At 46.7% G+C, this 19085-nt stretch overlaps 1 protein-coding gene across 3 annotated transcripts in view; it reads left to right on the top strand.

Moving 5' to 3' along the window:
* Window positions 1-19085, top strand: part of PRKCB (protein kinase C beta) — a 250463-nt gene that overhangs the window by 156629 nt on the left and 74749 nt on the right. For all 3 annotated transcript variants that reach the window (XM_060172806.1, XM_060172807.1, XM_060172805.1), the window contains exon 9: window positions 7334-7480. In XM_060172806.1, the coding sequence (XP_060028789.1) occupies window positions 7334-7480 (147 nt within the window). The remainder of the gene's footprint in view (window positions 1-7333; window positions 7481-19085) is intronic.

The raw sequence follows: 19085 nt of genomic DNA, 5'->3' as shown, positions 1-19085 counted from the left end.
AAAGTGAAGGATTCTAAAGGAGAAAAAGATAGAATGGGAGGGGAGGGAGTTGGGCAGTAGCGCAGCAGGTTAAGCGCACATGGTGCAAAGCGCAAGGACAGGAATAAGGATCCCGGTTCGAACCCCGGCTCCCCACCTGCAGGGAGTCGCTTCACAGGCAGTGAAGCAGGTCTGCAGGTGTCTGTCTTTCTCTCCTCCTCTCTGTCTTACCCACCTCTCTCCATTTCTCTCTGTCCTATCAAACAACGATGACATCAAGAACAACAATAATAACTACAACAATAAAACAACAAGGGCAACAAAAGGGAAAATAAATAAGCATTTAAAAAAAAGAATGGGAGGGGAGAGGGTGACAGGAAAACAAATACACAGTGGTGGAGAAAGACTTGGGTGGGCAGTGGAAGTGATAATGCAGACACCTGTCACGAGGGGATAAGAGGTGGCTGTACCCATGTGTCCACAACTTTCCTACAAATGATTTCAAAATATAGAGAGGAGGTGAGATGGAGATGGAAAGAGGAGAGAGACACTGTTGCACCACTTGGAAGCTCCCCTGGTGCAGGTGCTGGGGTCTGGTGGCTGGGGGCTTTGAACCTAGGTCCTCATGCATGGTAAAGTGTGCCCTCTACTGGGTGAGCCAGCTCTGGGGCCCCACTCCTGGTTCTTTTCCTGAGCCTTTGCCCTCTGCCAAGCTTGGACTGTGGTGGTGATTCTGACCTAAGGATCTGTCCCTTCCTGGAAATGGGTGACCTTGAGCTCCAATGAATTTGATAACCAACACACACACACACACACACACACACACACACACACACACACACACACACACACTTACGGAGCCAACCCAAGTCCAAGGAGTCAGTATAAGGCTTCTGCATCCAGTCGTTAGTTACAACAGGAAGACACTATTTCTAGAGCTCTCTTTGCCTTGCTTTTCTGGTGAAGTTACACCCATTTGCTGCTAAAATTGTATGAGTGTGCATGAAAAAAAAAAAGAAAAGGAAAGGAAAGGAAAAACAAGGGGGCCGGGTGGTGATGTGCCTGGTTGAGCACACATGTCACAATCCACAAGGACCCAGGTTCAAGTCCCTGGTTCTCACCTGAAGGGGGGAAGAAGAAAGGCTATAGGTGCCATATATATATTTACTTTCTCTTTTTGTTGCCCTTGTTGTTTTTCATTGTTGTTGTAGTTATTATTATTGATGTTGTTATTATTAGATAGGACAGAGAGAAATGGAGAGAGGAGAGGAAGACAGAGAGGGGGAGAGAAAGACACCTGCAGACCTGCTTCACCGCCTGTGAAGTGACTCCCCTGCAGGTGGGGAGCTGGGGGTCTCAAACTGGGATCCTTACAGCGGTCCTTGCGCTTTGCGTCACATGCACTTTACCCGCTGCACTACCGCCTGACTCCCAGGCTATAGGTGTCTTTCTATCTCTCTTCCTCTCGATAATTTCTCCTTTCCTTCTCGATTTCTGGGTGTCTCTATCCAATCCATAAATAAAGATATAAAACAAAAATAAGACCACGGGCTGGCAGAACAGCTCATCTAGCTAGTATACCTGTTTTACCATACCTGCTACCCAGGTTCCATCTCTGGAACTCACAGCTCTGGAAGGAAAGAGAGGGAGCTTTGGTGCTGAGGTATCTTTCCTTCTTTCTGTCTTTTTGTCTCCCTCCCTCTTTCTATCTGGGAAAGTTAATCCAGAGCAGTGAAGCCTGAGCAATGATGACAAAAAAAAAAAAAAAGAGAGAGAGAGAAGGAAAGAAAAAATCAAGGCCTGTATTATCTTGTTTAAAATGAAGTTTCGGCTTTGCAAAATGATTACTTCTGTCTCAGGGCAGCCAGGATAACATTTCAGAACACCAAGAAGAAATAGGACCTACACAAGCAGGTCATCTGTCTGGGCCAGCTATTGGCTTGAAGTGAAGGGCTGTTTTATCTACCTGCGACAATAAATAAATAAAAATGTGTCTATTTTTTTAAATTTATTAAAATTTTTTTTTTATTTAAGAAAGGATTAATTAACAAAACCATAGGGTAGGAGGGGTACAATTGCACACAATTCCCACCACCCAATCTCCATTTCCCACCCCCTCCCCTGATAGCTTTCCCATTCTCCATCCCTCTGGGAGCATGGACCCAGGGTCATTGTGGGTTGCAGAAGGTAGAAGATCTGGCTTCTGTAATTGCTTCCCCGCTGAATATGGGCGTTGACTGGTCGGTCCATACTCCCAGTCTGCCTCTCTCTTTCCCTAGTAGGGTGGGTCTCTGGGGAAGCGGAGCTCCAGGACACATTGGTGGGGTCTTCAGTCCAGGGAAGCCTGGCTGGCATCCTGATGACATCTGGAACCTGGTGACTGAAAAGAGAGTTCACATAGGAAGCCAAACAAATTGTTGAGCAATCATGGACCCAAAGCTTGGAATAGTGGAGAGGAAGTGTTAGGGGGGCACTCACTGCAAACTCTAGTGTACTTCTGCTTTCAGGTATATATTTTGCAGTAGTTTACGGATACGTGTGAACATATGCTCTCTCTCACAGAAACTGGTGTATATCTAGGTTTTGGGACTTTGTTAGAAAGTGAACCACCTGAGATGGAATTAGAGTATACTATGAAAGGAAAGGTCTCACCCGAGTAATGAAGCTGGAGGGTTGTCATTCCACACGTGAAGTCTCTGGACACAGTCTGAAGTGAAGCATGTTGAGGTGGCAATTGTTGTGTTGGTTAGGTTGTGATCAGCAGGTGCAATATTATTTGATATGGATTGGGAGAGGCATATGGGAAAGTGGGCCCTATCCAATGGTTCCAGGACTGGGGGAAGTAGAGGCTATATAGTGGAGATGTGAGGTTCCTGCTGTCTTAGGGTTCAAAAAGACAATCGATAGTTAATGTTATCATCACATTATTTGGTAATTGGGTTAACTTTGAAAAGTCCTTTTGTTAGGGTTTGCTGTACAGTACCCAGTATCTTGTATATAGCTGTGCTATTGGTTGCTTCTGGTCTACTTGGTCTAGGCTTTTGAGAGAGTCTGCATATCAATTACACAGCCTATATATTGAAAAGATTCAGTTTGTGTTTTGAAAAACTTCGAGACATACAATTAATTTTCCCCCTCTTGTATTAATTAACTAGTGATTTATATGACTACATTTTACTAGGAGTGTACATAGACACCATTCCCACCACAAAAGACTGTGACCCATCCCTCCCACCCACTCCCACCCCCCACTGTCCCAGGAAGCTGCATGTCTAGCCCTCACCACAGGGTTTTTACTTTGGTGCCCTACTTTCAATTTAGTCAGATCCTGCTTTTAGTTTCTCTTTCAGATCTTCTTACTTAACTTCTGTTGATGAGTGGGATCATCCCATACTCATCTTTATCTTTCTGACTTAGCTCACTTAACATAATTCCTCCTAGCTCTGTCCAAGATGGGTCAGAGAAGGTGGGTTCATTGTTCTTGATAGCTGCATAGTATTCCATTGTGTATATATACCACAGCTTTCTCAGCCACTCATCTGGTGTTGGGCACCTGGGTTGTTTCCAGGTTTTAGCTATTATGAATTGTGCTGCTATGAACATAGGAGTACACACGTCTTTTTGGTTGGGTGTTATGGAGTCCTTGGGGTATAAGCCCAGGAGAGGAATTACTGGATCATATGGAAGGTCCATGTCTAGCCTTCTGAGAGTTTTCCAGACTGCTCTCCACAGAGGCTGTACCAATTTACATTCCCACCAGCAATGTAAAAGGGTTCCTCTGTCCCCACAGCCTCTCCAGCATTTGTTGCTGCTGTCCTTTTTGATGTATGTCTCTTTATTTTAAGCAAGAGCCTGCGAATGCTTGTTTAGACCTGAATTATAATCTCCCCACGCCATAGCTGTTGATTAAAATAAAAAAGAAAGAAAAGAAAAGGCTTCCAGCAGACAGAAGATTTGTTCTCAGACACATAGAGAAATTTCAGTTGACCTTGAACGTGAAGAATGTAATCCCTGTGCAATAACCAATTAGCACCCAGAATGACTCAGAAATTACTTTCAAGCCTCTTATCTGGAGAAATTCTGAGTGACGGAGAAAATGAAGCTGCTGGAACTGGGGTAATAGAATTTCATGGTAGAGTGAGCCTGGTGCAGTCACCGTGGCCTGTATGTTCCAGAGGGCTGGGGGGAAGGGGGGTCTCTTACTGGAAGCTACCAGCTGGCCCTAGACATGTGGCTGGGCCTGGGAAGGAGAGACTCCACTTTGGAAAGTTCTGGATGAGTTTTTTGACTGTTTTTTCAAAGGGTGTTTGTTGAATGCAATGCTTGCTTACTATGCAGCCCTCAATATTGAGGAAGTATGACTTGCCTAATTTATTCTCACACCCTCCCAAAGCGGTAGGCACTGTGGCCGTAGGCTTGATTTTCAGGAGTAGATGAAAAACCTGATGGCAGAGCTGGTGATTGCCTTGCTCTGAGTTTTTCCCCCAAAAGACAATGGAAGGGGGAGTCAGGCGGTAGCGCAGTGGGTTAAGTGCAGGTGGCAAAAAGCGCAAGGATCGGCATAAGGATTCCGGTTTGAGCCCCTGGCTCCCCACCTGCAGGGGAGTCACTTCACAAGCAGTAAGCAGGTCTGCAGGTGTCTCTCTTTCTCTCCCCGTCTCTGTCTTCCCCTCCTCTCTCCATTTCTCTCTGTTCTATCCAACAATGATGACATCAATAACAATAATAACTACAACAATAAAAAAACAAGGGCAACAAAAGAGAATAAATAAACAAATAAATATATTTTTTAAAAGACAATGGAAGGATTCAAGTACAAGAAGCTTCTTTTTTAATGTAAATCATTTTTTTCCCAACATTTCCTCTATGTATTTACTCTTACCTTCACTAAGCCTTGTCAGAAAACATTACAAGCCATCTCCCATAGTAAATACTATGAAAATACAGTCAAATGGGGTGGAATCTTTATATGGAGATCTGGAAATGTAGGTACCTGATGTTTCAGAGTATTGAAATGCAGGCTGTGTTTAAGTGCATATCAATTTCAAAGTCAAGATTTCTTTTCATTGTTCACAATTTATTTTTACTTGCTTGGGTAGAGAGAAAATTGAGGGGGAGGGAGAGGTTGAGAGAGAGGGAGGGGGGAGAGAAAGAGAGACCTGCAGCACTGTTTCTCTACTCTAAAGCATTCCCTCTGCAGGTGGGGACCAGGGGCTTGAGCCTGGATTTTTGTGTGTGGTAACTTATTTATTTTACCAGATATGTCACTACCTTTCCTACCCATTTTTTTTTCAATCCTTAAGAAAATAGGGTAAACTAAGGCCATTGAAGAACTCATTTATTTATTTTGTGTTGTAAAAAGAAACAATGATGGGGCTGGATGGTGGCGCACCTGATTGAGCACATGTATTATGATACACAAGGACCCAGGTTTGAGACCCCGGTCCCCACTTGCAGGGGGAAAGCCTTACGAGTGGTGAAGCAGGGCTGCAGATGTTTCTCTGTCTTTCTCCCTATCACCCTCCTCCCTCTTGATTTCTGGATGTCTCTATCCAATAAATAAAGATAATAATAAATAAAAACATTAAAAACAATCTTTTTAAAAAAAGAAACAATGACTAGATTTCTTGGAGGAGTCTTAATCTATTGGATAGAGACAGAGAGAAATCAAGAGGGGAGAGAGACTTAGACAGGAAGAGAGAGATACCTGTAGCCCTGCTTCACCACTTTTGAAGCCCCCCCCCCCGCAGGTGGGGGCCAGGGCTCGAATCCAGGTCCTTATGCATGGTCACATATCTACTATACTATCACCATCAACACACTCTCCTCCCAACCCTGAATACATACATCTTGTCTGTACCCCAACTTGGGAAGGGTTACTTGGGCTTGGGGAGCACCCAGAGGAGTCTCTCAGCTCCGGAGTCACAGGAACCCCCTGCAGGGGTGGCAGTGGCAGGGGAGCCTGAGCCAGGATGGACTTTTCCTCCTGAGATGAAGCCATGGAGCCCGGGGAACCAACTCCCCTCTCCCTAGTGCAACCCAGGAAGCGGAACACTGAGTTTCCGAGGTTCTAAGTTGCAAATAGGAAAAGGCAAAAGCATTCATGCAGCCCTGCTCCTGGGCTGGCGAGATAAAGGGTTGTTTTCATCTGAGGAGCAGGCAGGGAAGGGAGCTTGGTAGAAGCCAGCAGCGTGCTTTGGGGTCTGGGGCCGGGGGGTGGGGGGGTTCTCACATGTCCCATGCAGAAGTCCCTGGGCCTTGCTGGAGGGGACTGTGTGTGGCCACACCTGCTGGTTTCATTCTTTTTTTTTAAATTATCATTATTGGGGCCAGGTGGTAGTGCACCTGGCTGAGTACATATATTACAGTGACCCTGGTTTGAGTCCCCAGTTCCCACCTGCAGGGGGAAGAACTATGAGTGGTGAAGCAGGGCTGCACGTGTCTCTCTTTCTCTCTTCCTCTCTCTCCCCTCTATCCTATCAATTTCGGGCTATATCTATCCAATGAATAAAGATAATAAAAATTTAATTATCATTATTTTTTTGTCACCACCTGGCTTACCTCAGGGGCTTGGTGCTCACACCATGAATCCACCACTCCTGGTGGCCATCTCCCCTTTCTTTCTTTCTTTCTTTCTTTCTTTCTTTCTTTCTTTCTTTCTTTCTTCCTTCCTTTCTTTCTTTCTTTCTTCTTTCTTTCTTTCTTTCTTTCTTTCTTACTTTCTCTCTCTCTTTTTCTTTCTTTCTTTCTTTCTTTCTTATTGACAGAGAGAAATTGAGAAGGGAGCAAGGAAGAGAGGGAGAGAGACAGAGACACACCTGCAGGTCTGCTTCACTGCTCATGAAGCTTTTCCCACTGCAGGTGGAGAGTGGGGGTTTGAACCTGGGTCCTTGTGCATGGTAACATGTGTGCCACTGCCGGGCCCTGAATATGCATGTGTGTGTGTTGGGGGGGGGGTGTCTCTGTGGAGCACTGCACTTCCATTTCTTTGGGATTTCTTCCATTTCTTCCATTCTTTGGGATGCCTGAGAGTCTCATTGTGGGATTGTATGATGCTATGTGCACTTAGTCTACTTTGTTTATTTTAATAGACTGGGCTGGATAAATAAATCAAACTGGTGTGCAGACTCTCTGAGATGCTAGGAGGATCATATGGAAGGAGTGTGAAGTTGCCCTGCAGGGAGAAAGGGGGTGGCCAGGGATGGGTTTCAAGAGCTGTGCTGCTCACACAGGCCACATAGAGGCTGGCGGGTGCTCCTGGGGGCGGCTCGGCAGGGGACATGGTGATGGAGGGGTGAGGGAGGGGTGTGTGCCACATGACCCCCCTTACGGTGTCTCCTGTGTCCCCCTGCAGAGGGCCAAGATCGCTCAGGGCACCAAGGCGCCCGAGGAGAAGACGACCAACACTGTATCCAAGTGCGACAACAATGGCAACAGGGACCGCATGAAACTGACCGACTTCAACTTCCTGATGGTGCTGGGCAAAGGCAGCTTCGGCAAGGTACTGCGAGACACCCGTGAACGTGGGCAGGACATGGGCGTCGCTCTGGGCTGCTCTGATCACTCAGCAACCTAGGTTGGAGGGTTTTGATGAAGCAAAAGATGCTCTGGAAGATGTGATGGGAGGAGTGGACTGGGAATGGTGGGTGGAGAATGAGGCATTGGGGAAGCAATGAAAGAGAGAGAGGGAGAGGGATGAGAAGAGGGAAAGGGAGAGAGAGGAGAGGGGGGAAGGTGAGGGAGAGGGGGAGAGTGAGGGTTAGGGAGAATAAGAGAGGGAGAGGGTGAGAGAGGAGAGGGAGAAGAAGAGAGAGAGGGAAAGTGTGTGAGACAGAGGGAGAGGGTAAGGGAAAGATGAGGGAGAGGGTAAGGGAGAGAGAAAGGGTAAGGGAGAGGGTGAGGATGAGAGAGAGAGAGGGGGGAGAGAAGAGGGAAAGGAAGAGGGAGAGAGTGAGGGAGAGGGAGAGAGAATCATGGGGTCAAGTGATGGTGCACCTAGTTGAGCACACATTACAATCCACAAGGACCCAGGTTCAAGCCTCCAGTCCCCACCTGCAGGGAGAAAGCTTTGTACATGGTGAAGCAGACCTCCAGGTACCTCTCCCTCCCTTTCCCTCTCTATCTCCCCCTGCCTTCTTTATTTCTGACTGTCTCTATTCAATAGATATTAAAACCTTTAAAATTTTGGAGAGAATCAAGCCCATGATTCTGTAAGGATTGTGGCAGGAGCCACAAAATGCTTTTATAGTCTGGGGGAGTAACAGCAGACAAAGCACAGGGAGTCACAGGCTCTTCTGAGTTCTGAGAAAAACCAAGAAAAACCAGAGACCCCCGTGAGCCTTTAGACGTACAGGTATCCCACGCAAGTCTTGTTTCGCCAGCCACAGCTTTGAATTAGTGCAACTTTTCTCTCAGAAGGTCTCCTTCTGACATTTCACCATCTTCCTATTGCTTTTGTTAAATATGGTGTCTGAGAATAAACCCAAGGTCTCGAATATGTGCGATACACCTTCTGAGCCTCCTCCTTGGCTCAATCTTTATTCTGTTTTTTTTTTAAATTTTTGCATGATTTATACATTTTTTGAAATTTGATGGGACAGAGAGAAGTTGAGAGAAGAAGAGATAGAGGAGAGAAAGAGACATCTGCAACCCTGTTTCATAACTTGTGAAGCTTCCCTTCCCCATCCCCCTCCCCCCACACTACAGGTGGGGACTGGGGGCTTGAACTTATGTCCTGGAGTATGGTCATCTATATTGTTTTTGAGAGAGAGAGAGAGAGAGAGAGAGACACCTAAGTACTGCTCCACCATGCACGGAGTGCCTGTGGTGCTGTCCATGGTGCTGTCATGATAAGGCATTTACTTTACCAGCTGAATTATTTCTCAAGTCCCCTTTTAAGATCTCAGTACCTCTGTTGTGGATCAGACTTGGTAAGACAGAAGAACACAGGAGCAATTTCGGCACCTCTGTCCCCCAGTATCCCTACCCCCCCAAAAAAAAAAGGTTAAGTAATTGGTCTTTGCAGTGATTGGCTTACATTCCCCCATCCCTGGGTCTAATCGATTGGGTCTAGCCTAGAAAGACACACTGAAGGCTGCAGAAACTCATGGGGGAGCTCAGGAGTGACACAAGAGAGAAAGTGAAACAAGAGGGAAGAGGAAGTGTGAAGGCCATCAAGTTCCAGAGAATGAGCCTGGCTTCAAAAACTTGAGGGGGAAAAAAAAAAAAAAAGACAGTGTGATTGGACTATAAAAGCAGCCCGGGGTTGGGCGGTGGCTCACCCAGTAGGGTGCTCATGTCACTATGTGTAAGGCCTGGGGTTCAAGCTCCTGTCCCCCATCTGTAGGGGGCAAACTTCATAAGCAGTGAAATAGTGGTATAGGTGTCTGACTCTCTCTCTCTCCATCCATCTATCTATCTATCTGTCTTCCCCTTCCTTTTCAATTTCTCTCCATTCTGTTTAATGGGGAAAAAAACAGACAAGAAGGGAGGAAGGAAGGGAGGAAGGAAGGGAGGAAGGAAAGAGGGAGAGAGGGAGGGAGGGAGGGAGGGAAGGAAGGGAAGGGAAGGAAGAAATGGGTGGGAACAGTAAAGACACCAAGCTTCTTGTCGCAAAAAAGAAAGAGAGAAAGAAAGAAAGGAAGAGAAAGAAAGAAAGGAGAGAAGGAAATTATACATTGAATAATTCTCTATGCAATGTGCTCACGGTCCCTACTCTGACTGAATCTTTCCACACCCTACCATTTAATCATGAGAACAGTTTTGAAGACAGCAATGCTTTCACATAGTTCTTCTTCTTCTAGCGTTTGCCCTTCTTCCGTAGCCAGTCAACAGCGTCAGGTTGAGCCTGATGTCAAGTTTCGAGACCTCCTTTGAATCTGGAGAGGTGGCAGTCGTTGACTATGTGGGTCATAGTCTGTCTGGAGCCGCAGGGGCAGTTCGGGTCGTCTCTGGCTCCCCAGCGATGGAACATAGCGGCGCACCGGCCATGGCCTGTTCGATAGCGATTGAGGAGGGCCCAATCATAACGTGCTAGGTCAAAGCCGGGCTGACGCTTGCAGGGGTCTGTGATGAGGTTTGTTCTTGACCTCAGCTGACTGCCAACTCTGTTTCCAAGAGTCTGGAACAGAGAAGTTCAGTGTAGGCGTAGGGGACCAGATTGGGTGACGAGACGTCAAGCGTTGGACAGGGTGGGCGAAGATATCCGCGTATATTGGCAGGTCCGGTCGAGCGTAGACGTGGGAAATGAACTTAGATGATGCCGCATCCCGATGAATATCTGGCGGGGCGATGTTGCTAAGAACTGGCAGCAATGGAACCAGGGTGGAACGGATGGTTCCAGAAATGATCCTCATGGAGGAATATAATTTGGAATCGACCAAGTGGACATGGGGGCTACGGAACCATACTGGGGCACAGTATTCTGCAGTGGAATAGCATAATGCCAGAGATGATGATCATAGTGTGGAAGCGTTCGCGCCCCATGAGGAGCTGGCCAGTCTTGCAATGATGTTATTCACATAGTGAAAGTTTCTAACTCCCGGTACCTGTACTGATGTCTGATGGTCTAGCTGTGCTATATAACTAGGGCCCTGTCTCTCACAACCTTGTCTCATGTATGTCAAAGTCAACTGCAGACAGAAGCGCTATAAGTGTAGTCCTCCGCCCCATGCCCTGATTCTTCAGAACGCCAAGCGTTCAGCCTGCTGAACTTGAGGGTATGATTGATTGATGTGTGACAAAATGCACAAATAAAGCGTCCCCTCCTGTGGGCTTTGGAAAGTGCATGATTTACAACCCAGTGGGGGTATAAACATTCATCAAAACATCACACCGGCAGATGTGAAGAGCAGCTGGCAGGCTTGACAGGCCTCACAGCGAGGGCCTGTGGGTGTGGGGTGGCTCTCACTGGAGGCGGCCAAGATGGCGGCTTTTGGGTTGCATCTGCAGAGAGGAGTCCACAGTGCACAGAGGAAGGGGCTTCCAGGAACATGTCAGTACGTCTCCTTCCTTTGACCCTTGTTTTCTTTTGATATTTTTATTATCTTTATTTATTGGATAGAGACAGTCAGAAAGGAAGGGGGCGGTAGAGAGGGTGGGAAGACAGAGAGACACCTGAAGCCCTGCTTCACCACTTGAAAAGCTTTCCTCCTGCAGGTGGGGACGGGGGCATGAACCCAGGGCCTTACGCATTGTGACATGTACGCTCAGACAGGCGTGCTACCACCCGACCCCTCAGAACGTCTCCTTCTTCTTGACCTCACCTCAGAGCTCCTAATTTGCTCCCCTCCCCACCCCTTTTATCTTTTCCTCTGCCAGTTCATAGCTAGGACTCGCTATTTGCATGACTACCCTTTCTGGTGGATATATATATTCACAGAAGGTGAGAGACAGAGGAAACAGAGGGAGAGAGACAGAGATATAGATAGAAATAGAGAGCAGGACAGACACTGGTGGCACTGTTGCACAACTCATGGAGCTCCTCCCCCTTGCCCACAGGTGGAGACGGGGGCTTGAACCCAGGTCCTCACACATGGCAAAGTGCTCTCTTGGGTGAGCCTAAGCCAGATTACTTCTTTGGTAATCAGGGTGGGTTTTTTTGTTTGTTTGTTTGTTTGTTTTTGCCTCCAAGGTTATTGCTGGGGCTTGGTGCCTGCACCACGAATTCACTGATCCTAGAGGCCATTTTTTCCTCCTTTGTTACCCTGGTTGTTTTTATCGTTGTTGTGGTTATTATTATCATTGCCATTGGTGTCATTGTTTTTGGATAGGACAGAGAGAAATGGAGAAAGGAGGGGAAGACAGAGAGGGGGAGAGAAAGATAGACACCTGCAGACCTGCTTCACTGCCTGTGAAGCGACTCCCCTGCAGGTGGGGAGCCGGGGGCTCGAACTGGGATCCTTCCGCCGGTCCTTGCGCTTTGCGCCACCTGAACTTCACCTACTCTGCTACCGCCTGACCCCCATCAGGTTGGGCTTTAACTGATGTAACAGGTGGGCACTCAAGTGCATACTGACACTACTAATTCACTGCTCCCAGTATCTATTTTTTTCTTTACATTTTTCTATTTGCTAGGATACAGGGAAATTGAAAGGGAAGGAGGAGGTAGAGAGAAAGATAGACACCTACACCACTCATGAGGTGTTCCTCCTGAAGGTGAGGAGTGAAGACTCAAACCCTGGTCCTTACCCATGGTAATGTACATTCAAGCAGGTGCACCCTTACCTGGTGCCTCGGAAGGATATTTTTTTAAAAAAAATTAATTATCTATATTTATTTAATGGCTAGAGACAATCAGAAATTGAGAGGGAAGGGGGAGATAGAGAAGATGAGAGACAGAGACACACCTGCATCCCTGCTTCACTACTCGTAGAGTTTCCTCCTGTAGGTGGGGACTGGGGGCTCAAACCTGAGACCTTGTGCATTGTAACATTTGTACTCAACCTACCTAGTACGCTACCACCTAGTCCCAAAAGACTTTTGAAATTTTTTAAAAAATATTTATTTATTCTCTTTTGTTGCCCTTGTTTTATTGTTGTGGTTATTATTGTTGTTGTCATTGTTGGTTAGGACAGAGATATGGAGAGAGGAGGGGAAGACAGAGGGGGAGAGAAAGATAGACACCTGCAGACCTGCTTCACCGCTTGTGAAGCAACTTCTCTGCAGGTGGGGAGCCGGGGGCTTGAACCGGGATCTTTACACCAGCCCTTGTGCATCGTGCCACGTGTGCTTAACCCACTGTACTACCACCCGACTCCCAAGACTTTATTTTTGAATATATATATTATTTCATTATTCTTTTTAGTGTGTGAGAGAGAGAGAGAGAGAGAGAGAGGAGAGAGGGAGGGAAGGAGGGAGGGAGGGAGGGAGGGAGGGAGGGAGAGAGAGACTCAGTCCGCTCAGTTTTGGATGATGCTGGGAGTTCAAGCGGGGCCTCAGAATCTCAGGCATGAAAGTCTTTTGCAGAACCATTATGCTGTCTCCTCAGCCTCAATAGAAGTTGGATTCTCATTCATGCACCACTGGCAGATGAGTGTTGCCAGCTTTGTCCACCATCTCCTGGGTTTCTGGCGTTCTCTCTGAACTCATCAGTCCCCTTCCCCTTGTTTTTGGCCATGTTCATGTGTGGGGGTGGGGGGACGCAGTGTACAAGCTGCTGCTTACAAGCCTTGCTATGGAAGTGGTGTCCATCACTTTTGCCTGTCCTCTGTCAGGACAAGTCATGTGATCTCACCTTGGTGCAAAAAGGTGCTGGGAAAAGTAGTGTGGTAGCAAGCCATGGTACCCTTCACACTCCCCACTTCTCAGCTTTGGAAGATTTCTGGTCGAGATCCCCCGCCCGCTTTGGGGATCCTAGGACTTTCTGACTGTTCCCTTGAGAAACTCCCGGTTTGTCATGGCCGATAGATAGAAAACTTCCAGCTCCTGTTCTTGGTGACATTTTCTTGTGCTCAAATCATGGGACATGCCAGGTGTTTGTGCTGTTTCTCCTGAGGGGGAGCGAAAGCCAGGAATAAATCAAGTAGGAAGAAGTCGACAGCTTATGAAGACGAGAAAAAAAAAAGTGGGAGATCCTCAGGAGCTGAGTGCCCAGGCACTGCAATTACTGCTCAAAAAGCTGCACCCAAAACTTGTCTCTGAAAGCATCTAGGCTAATCCTAGACCTGTCAGTAGAGCACTGAACTGACATACCTGAGGCCATAGGCTCAATTCCTGTCACCGTTTAGACCGGAGTTGAACAGTGATCTGGTGTCTCTTTCTTTCTTTAACTTGACTCTTTTTAATATTGAATATTTTATGTACTTTTTTTTAATATTTTATTTATTTATTTATTTATTTATTTATTTCCTTTTGTTGCCCTTGTTGTTTTATTGTTGTAGTTATTATTGTTGTTGTCGTCGTCATTGGATAGGACAGAGAGAAACGGAGAGAGGAGGGGAAGACAGAGAGGGGGAGAGAAAGATAGACACCTGCAGACCTGCTTCACCGCCTGTGAAGCGACTCCCCTGCAGGTGGGGAGCCGGGGTTCGAACCGGGATCCTTATGCTGGTCCTTTGCGCCACCTGCGCTTAACCCGCTGCACTATAGCCCGACTCCCCTATTTTATGTACTTATTTATTGGATAGAGACAGAGATAAATTGAGAAGGAAAAGGAAGGTAGAGGAGAAAGACACCAGCAGCACTGTTTTACCACTTGTGAAACGTCCCTAGTATAGTTGGGGACCAGGGGCTTGAACTTACATCCTTACACAGGGTAACGTGTGTTTAGCTGGGTGTGCCACTGCCCAGACCCCTTCTTTCTTCTGTTCTTCTTCATCTCATCTTTCTCTCTCTCTTTCTCATAATAAATAAAAGCTTTTAGAAAAGATGATCTCATATCAGAAGCGAAGATGTGAAAGACATTAAGCTTTCCCCTTCTAGTTTTTGTTGTTTGTTTGTTTGTCTGTTTGTGGGTTTTTTGTTTGTTTTTTTTACCAGAGCCCTGCTCAGCTCTGGCTTATGGTGGTGTGCAGGATTGAACCTGGGACTTTGGAGCCTCAGACACGAGAGTCTCTTTGCAGAACCATTATGCTACCTACCTGCCCACTCCGCTTCCCCTTCTAGGTTTTGGCTGCCTTAAGGCGATGCCCAAGAAGTTGAGGACATTCTGTGTCTAAGTGTCATGGAGGTGGGGGTGGGGGGCTTTTGAGAGTTGAGCAGTGGACTAATCCTGTCACTAAGTCTCCCCTCAGAGCTGGTATTGCGAGCCTCTCTTCAGAGTGTTGATACTAAGCCCTTAAATTCAGAAGTCAGACTGTGCCCAGGACTGAGCAGAGCCTGAGACAGATGTCCCAGATTTGAGTTACGAACGTGCCTATGTGTAATCCTTTCAATTATCTTTATATTATCCACAGTTCACGTTTTTCTTCTCTGTAAATGGATTTCGCTGACTTCCTTTTCGTCTCAGCCTTGCCCCGAGCAATAACACGTGTGCGATTATAGACTTGCTATAGCAGTTACATAATTATTTGATTACATTTTAGGAGAGTTTATTAAAAGAAATACAATTTTGATTGTGTTCTGCTGCTGGTGTTAAGTGCTATGCTTTGTGAAAACTGCCTTAAAAATCTGAACATACCCAGGACAATTTAGCTCTTGAATTACCTTTGTATTTCAAAGAGCCTGACATCTTTCACTGTGTTCTCAGCTCACTGCCTGCATGATGAATCCACTGCTCCCGGTGGCCATTTTTAAAATTTCTTTTTTACTGGATAGAGACAGAGAAATGGGGGGGGCAGGAAGAGAGAGAGAGCAAGCTGTTACACTTCTTTACCTCTCATGAAACCTCCTCCCCACAGGTGGGGAGCAGGGCTTGAACTCAGGTCTTTGCACTTGATACTGTGTACTCAACTCTTGACCCTCTCTCTCTCTCTCTCTCTATCTCTGAAAGCTTGCCCAGAGCAATGAAGAAGCCCTGACAATGCCAAACTAGTTAATTAAATACAAATATATAAGATGATCTTATGAGAGTTTGGGGATAAGGTCAGATCTCTTAACACTGATATTTTAGCCTAAAAACTTATTATTTTTGTGTCACTTGAAAAATATTTTTATCTGATAGGAAAAAGAAATGGAGATGGGAGGGAGAGAGGGGGATAGAGAGAGAAAGAGGGATAGAGGCCTGCAGACCTGCTTCACCCCTCAGAAAGCTTTCCCTCTGCAGGTAGGAACTGGGATCCTGAACCAGTGGCCCTGAATAATTTTGTACAGCGACATGTGCTCAACCAGGTGTGCCGCCACCAAGCCCCCCTTGTGAACATACTTTCATGAACTCCTAGAAAGATCATGGACTAACCTGAGGTGACAGCATAATGGTTCTGCAAAATTCTCTTATGCCTGAGACTCTGAGGCTCTGAGGTCCCAGGTTCAGCCCCTAGCCCTACCATAAGGCAGAGCTGAGCAGGACTCTGGTCTCTCTTTTCCTCTATATCGCTCCTGTTAAAATAAATAAAATTTATTTTTTTTAAAAAAAATCATGGCTTCAGCATCACCCCTCTTGTGCTTGGTGATAGCGTAGGTACACCAGCATGACCCCATCCACCCTCTCTGGCTTTTGAGTTTATCTCCCTGTGAGCACTGAATTCCAGCAGGAAGAAACAGCCTGGAGAGATGGGGAAGGAAAAAAAAAGACATTTTAGTGCAAACTGGTAACAGAGGCCTTTTCTGGAGTCCCCAACTCCCGAGGTGGGAGCCTAGCCTAATTTTAATCTCATTATTGGTGTGGATTTAATCTCATTATTGGTGTGGATCTCATTATTGGTGTGTGCACACACGCACACACACACAGGCAGACACACAGTAGCGGTGGTTATGTAACCTCCAGACTTCTGACTTCTGTCTTCCCTTCCCTCCAGCCTGCTGGCTATCTCCCCACACCATACAGGAACCCCCTTTATCGTGTGGCACACAGGTGGCTTGATGCTGCTGCTACCTGCCCCCTTAATCCTCTTCCAGGGCTCCTTTGGATATGCTGGCTGTCTAATCTTGGATTTTTGCCTTTTTTTTTTTTTTTTTTTGCTTTTTCTCCAATGATGACTCCTTCCTCCCAGCCCCCATCATCTTTACTGTGAGAGTCTCAGTGTGGCAGGGTTTTGCCAATTCATCTTTCCAGCCCCTCTCTCTGGGGGCTGTTGGACTTTCCCTACTCTTCCAGGTCTCTCTTTCTCTCTGTCTCTCTCTTTCTCTCTCTCAGAGACAGATTGCTTTTCTGTGGTGTCTGCACCGACTTCTCGGAAGCTAGTAAAACACGGAACAAGGAAGTCTGAGGGCCCTCCCCCTCCCCTCAACCCCTGCCTTCTGTGAATTCTATAAAGGAGGGGTCTGGCTGAACAGTTGGTTGATCTCACATGTGCAAAGACCTGGGTTCAAGCCCCCAGCTCCCCACCTGTGTGTGTGTTTGGGGGGGGGGGGAAGCTTCATGAGCAGTGAAGCAGGTCTGCAGGTATCTCTCATTCTCTCTCTCTCTCTCTCCCTTTTCATCACCCCCTTTCCTCTTGATTTCTCTCTGTCCTATCAATATAAAAAAATGAAATAAATAAAGCCATTTTTAAAAAATTATATAAAGGAAATAACCACCTGGAACTCAACTCGTGCCATCTCTAGCTAGAGTGAGTGAAGGAGGTACTTTGGGGGAAGACAGGGAATATTTCTGTGTGAGGAAGCTTCTGGGACCCCCACATTCACTGTTCCTATCTCAGGGTTCACCACCCCCTCCAGACTATCATCTTTTTTTTTTTACTAAGATATCTCTCAGCAGACAGGCATTAAATGCCACCACCCTGCTCAGCCTTTCTCAATTTGCAGACAAAACACAAGGACTGGCGTAAGGATCCTGGTTCAAGCCCCTGGCTCCCCACCTGCAGGGGAGTCACTTCACAGGTGGTGAAGCAGGTCTGCAGGTGTCTGTCTTTCTCTCCCCTTCTCTGTCTTCCCCTCCTCTCTCCATTTCTCTCTGTCCTATCCAACAACAACAACATCAACAATGGCAATAATAATAACCACAATGAGGCAACAACAAGGGCAACAAAAGGGGAAAAAATGGCCTCCAGGAGCGGTGGATTCATGGTGCAGGCACCAAGTCCAGCAATAACCCTGGAGGAAAAAAAGAGAGAGAGATAGAGATAGAGAGAGAGAGAGAGAGAAGCAGAGAAGGAGAAACACCGCAGCATCACTCCAACACTAGTGAAGTTTGCCCAGTGCTATGTGCTGTAAGGGACTCCAACTTGGGTCCCTGTTCCCCTGGTACAGTGTGTGTCTGACCAAGTGAACTATCTCCCAACCCTAAAGATTTAAATCTTGGTCTGGGCTGTGGCACACCCAGTTGAGCGCATCTGTAACAACACATAAGGACCTGGGTTCAAGACCCCCGTCCCCACCTGCAGGGGTTGGGGGAAGCTTCAAAAGCAGTAAAACAGTGGTGCAGGTGTCTCTCTTTCTCTTCCTTGTTATCTCTCCCCTTCTCTCTCTCTCTCTCTCTCAATTTTTCTCAATCTCTACCCCCCAGATTTTTTTTAAGTGATTTACAATTTGAATCTTAATGACACCTGCGATCTGAAAATGCTTATCTATCATCCTGACCCAAGCCTCTCTCTCTCCCTCTGTCCACGTCTCTATGAGCACTGGGAAATCACTACTGTGCACAGTACATGTTGGAGCTCATTCCTTGTTTTAAAAAAGATTTATTTTTCTATTTGAGGGGGGGAAGGAGAAAGACAGAGAGAGAGAGAGAGAGAGAGGAGTGCTGCTCAGCTCTGGCAGGTGATCATGCTCCATCCTGAACCTGGGAATTCTAGGACTCAAGCTTGCAAGTCTGGTGTTGTGAAATTGGAGCTGTCTCCCCAGCCCTGAGCCTCATTCTTGACAACAGACACTCCTTCGGTTTGGGGAAGTGTATAATGACGTGGTACCCCATTATAGTATCCTACGGCTCGGCTCAGCTCCGCTGCCCTAAAATTTCTCTCTGTTCTGCCCACTCCTCTCGGCCCTCCCACCCCAAGCCCCTAGCAACCACTGATCTTTTCACTGTCTCCATGGTTTTGCCTTTTTCCAGAATGTCATATAGTTGGAATCATACTGTATGTAGCCAGATAAAGAGGTTTTTTTTAAAGAAATTTTTTAAAATAGGGAAAACCTTACATAAGAAATCATGAAATAAACGAGTTAGGGCATCTGCGTGCCAAGTATCATCGCCGTTCTTATTTTAAGGTTGAGCCCACTGGCTGGATGGCACCATTCAGTGGCTCTGTCCTTTCCCACCTGGATCCGCGCTCTTAATGCCCAGTTGCCATGGCTTTCCCACAAGCCCACATCCAGATTCTTCCCCTGATGTATCCCCTTGCCTTCTCCTGGACTGGCTTCCCCAGTGCCATACTCTCCCCCACAAACCACAGCCGTTCACATTTGGTTACTACTCACATCATCAAAACCGGTACACACACACACACACACACACACACACACCTGTATATTTTGTTTTTCTTTTAGCTCAGGAAACTGGACCTGACATGGGCATGAGTAGATTTAGAGGAACCCAGAACAGGGCTTTCAGAATAGCCCCAGAACATGTA

This window comes from Erinaceus europaeus, chromosome 15, assembly GCF_950295315.1.
Source record: "Erinaceus europaeus chromosome 15, mEriEur2.1, whole genome shotgun sequence".
Taxonomy (NCBI): Eukaryota; Metazoa; Chordata; class Mammalia; order Eulipotyphla; family Erinaceidae; genus Erinaceus; species Erinaceus europaeus.
Note: the sequence above shows the minus strand (reverse complement) of the source record. Positions and strands in the feature narration are given on the sequence as shown.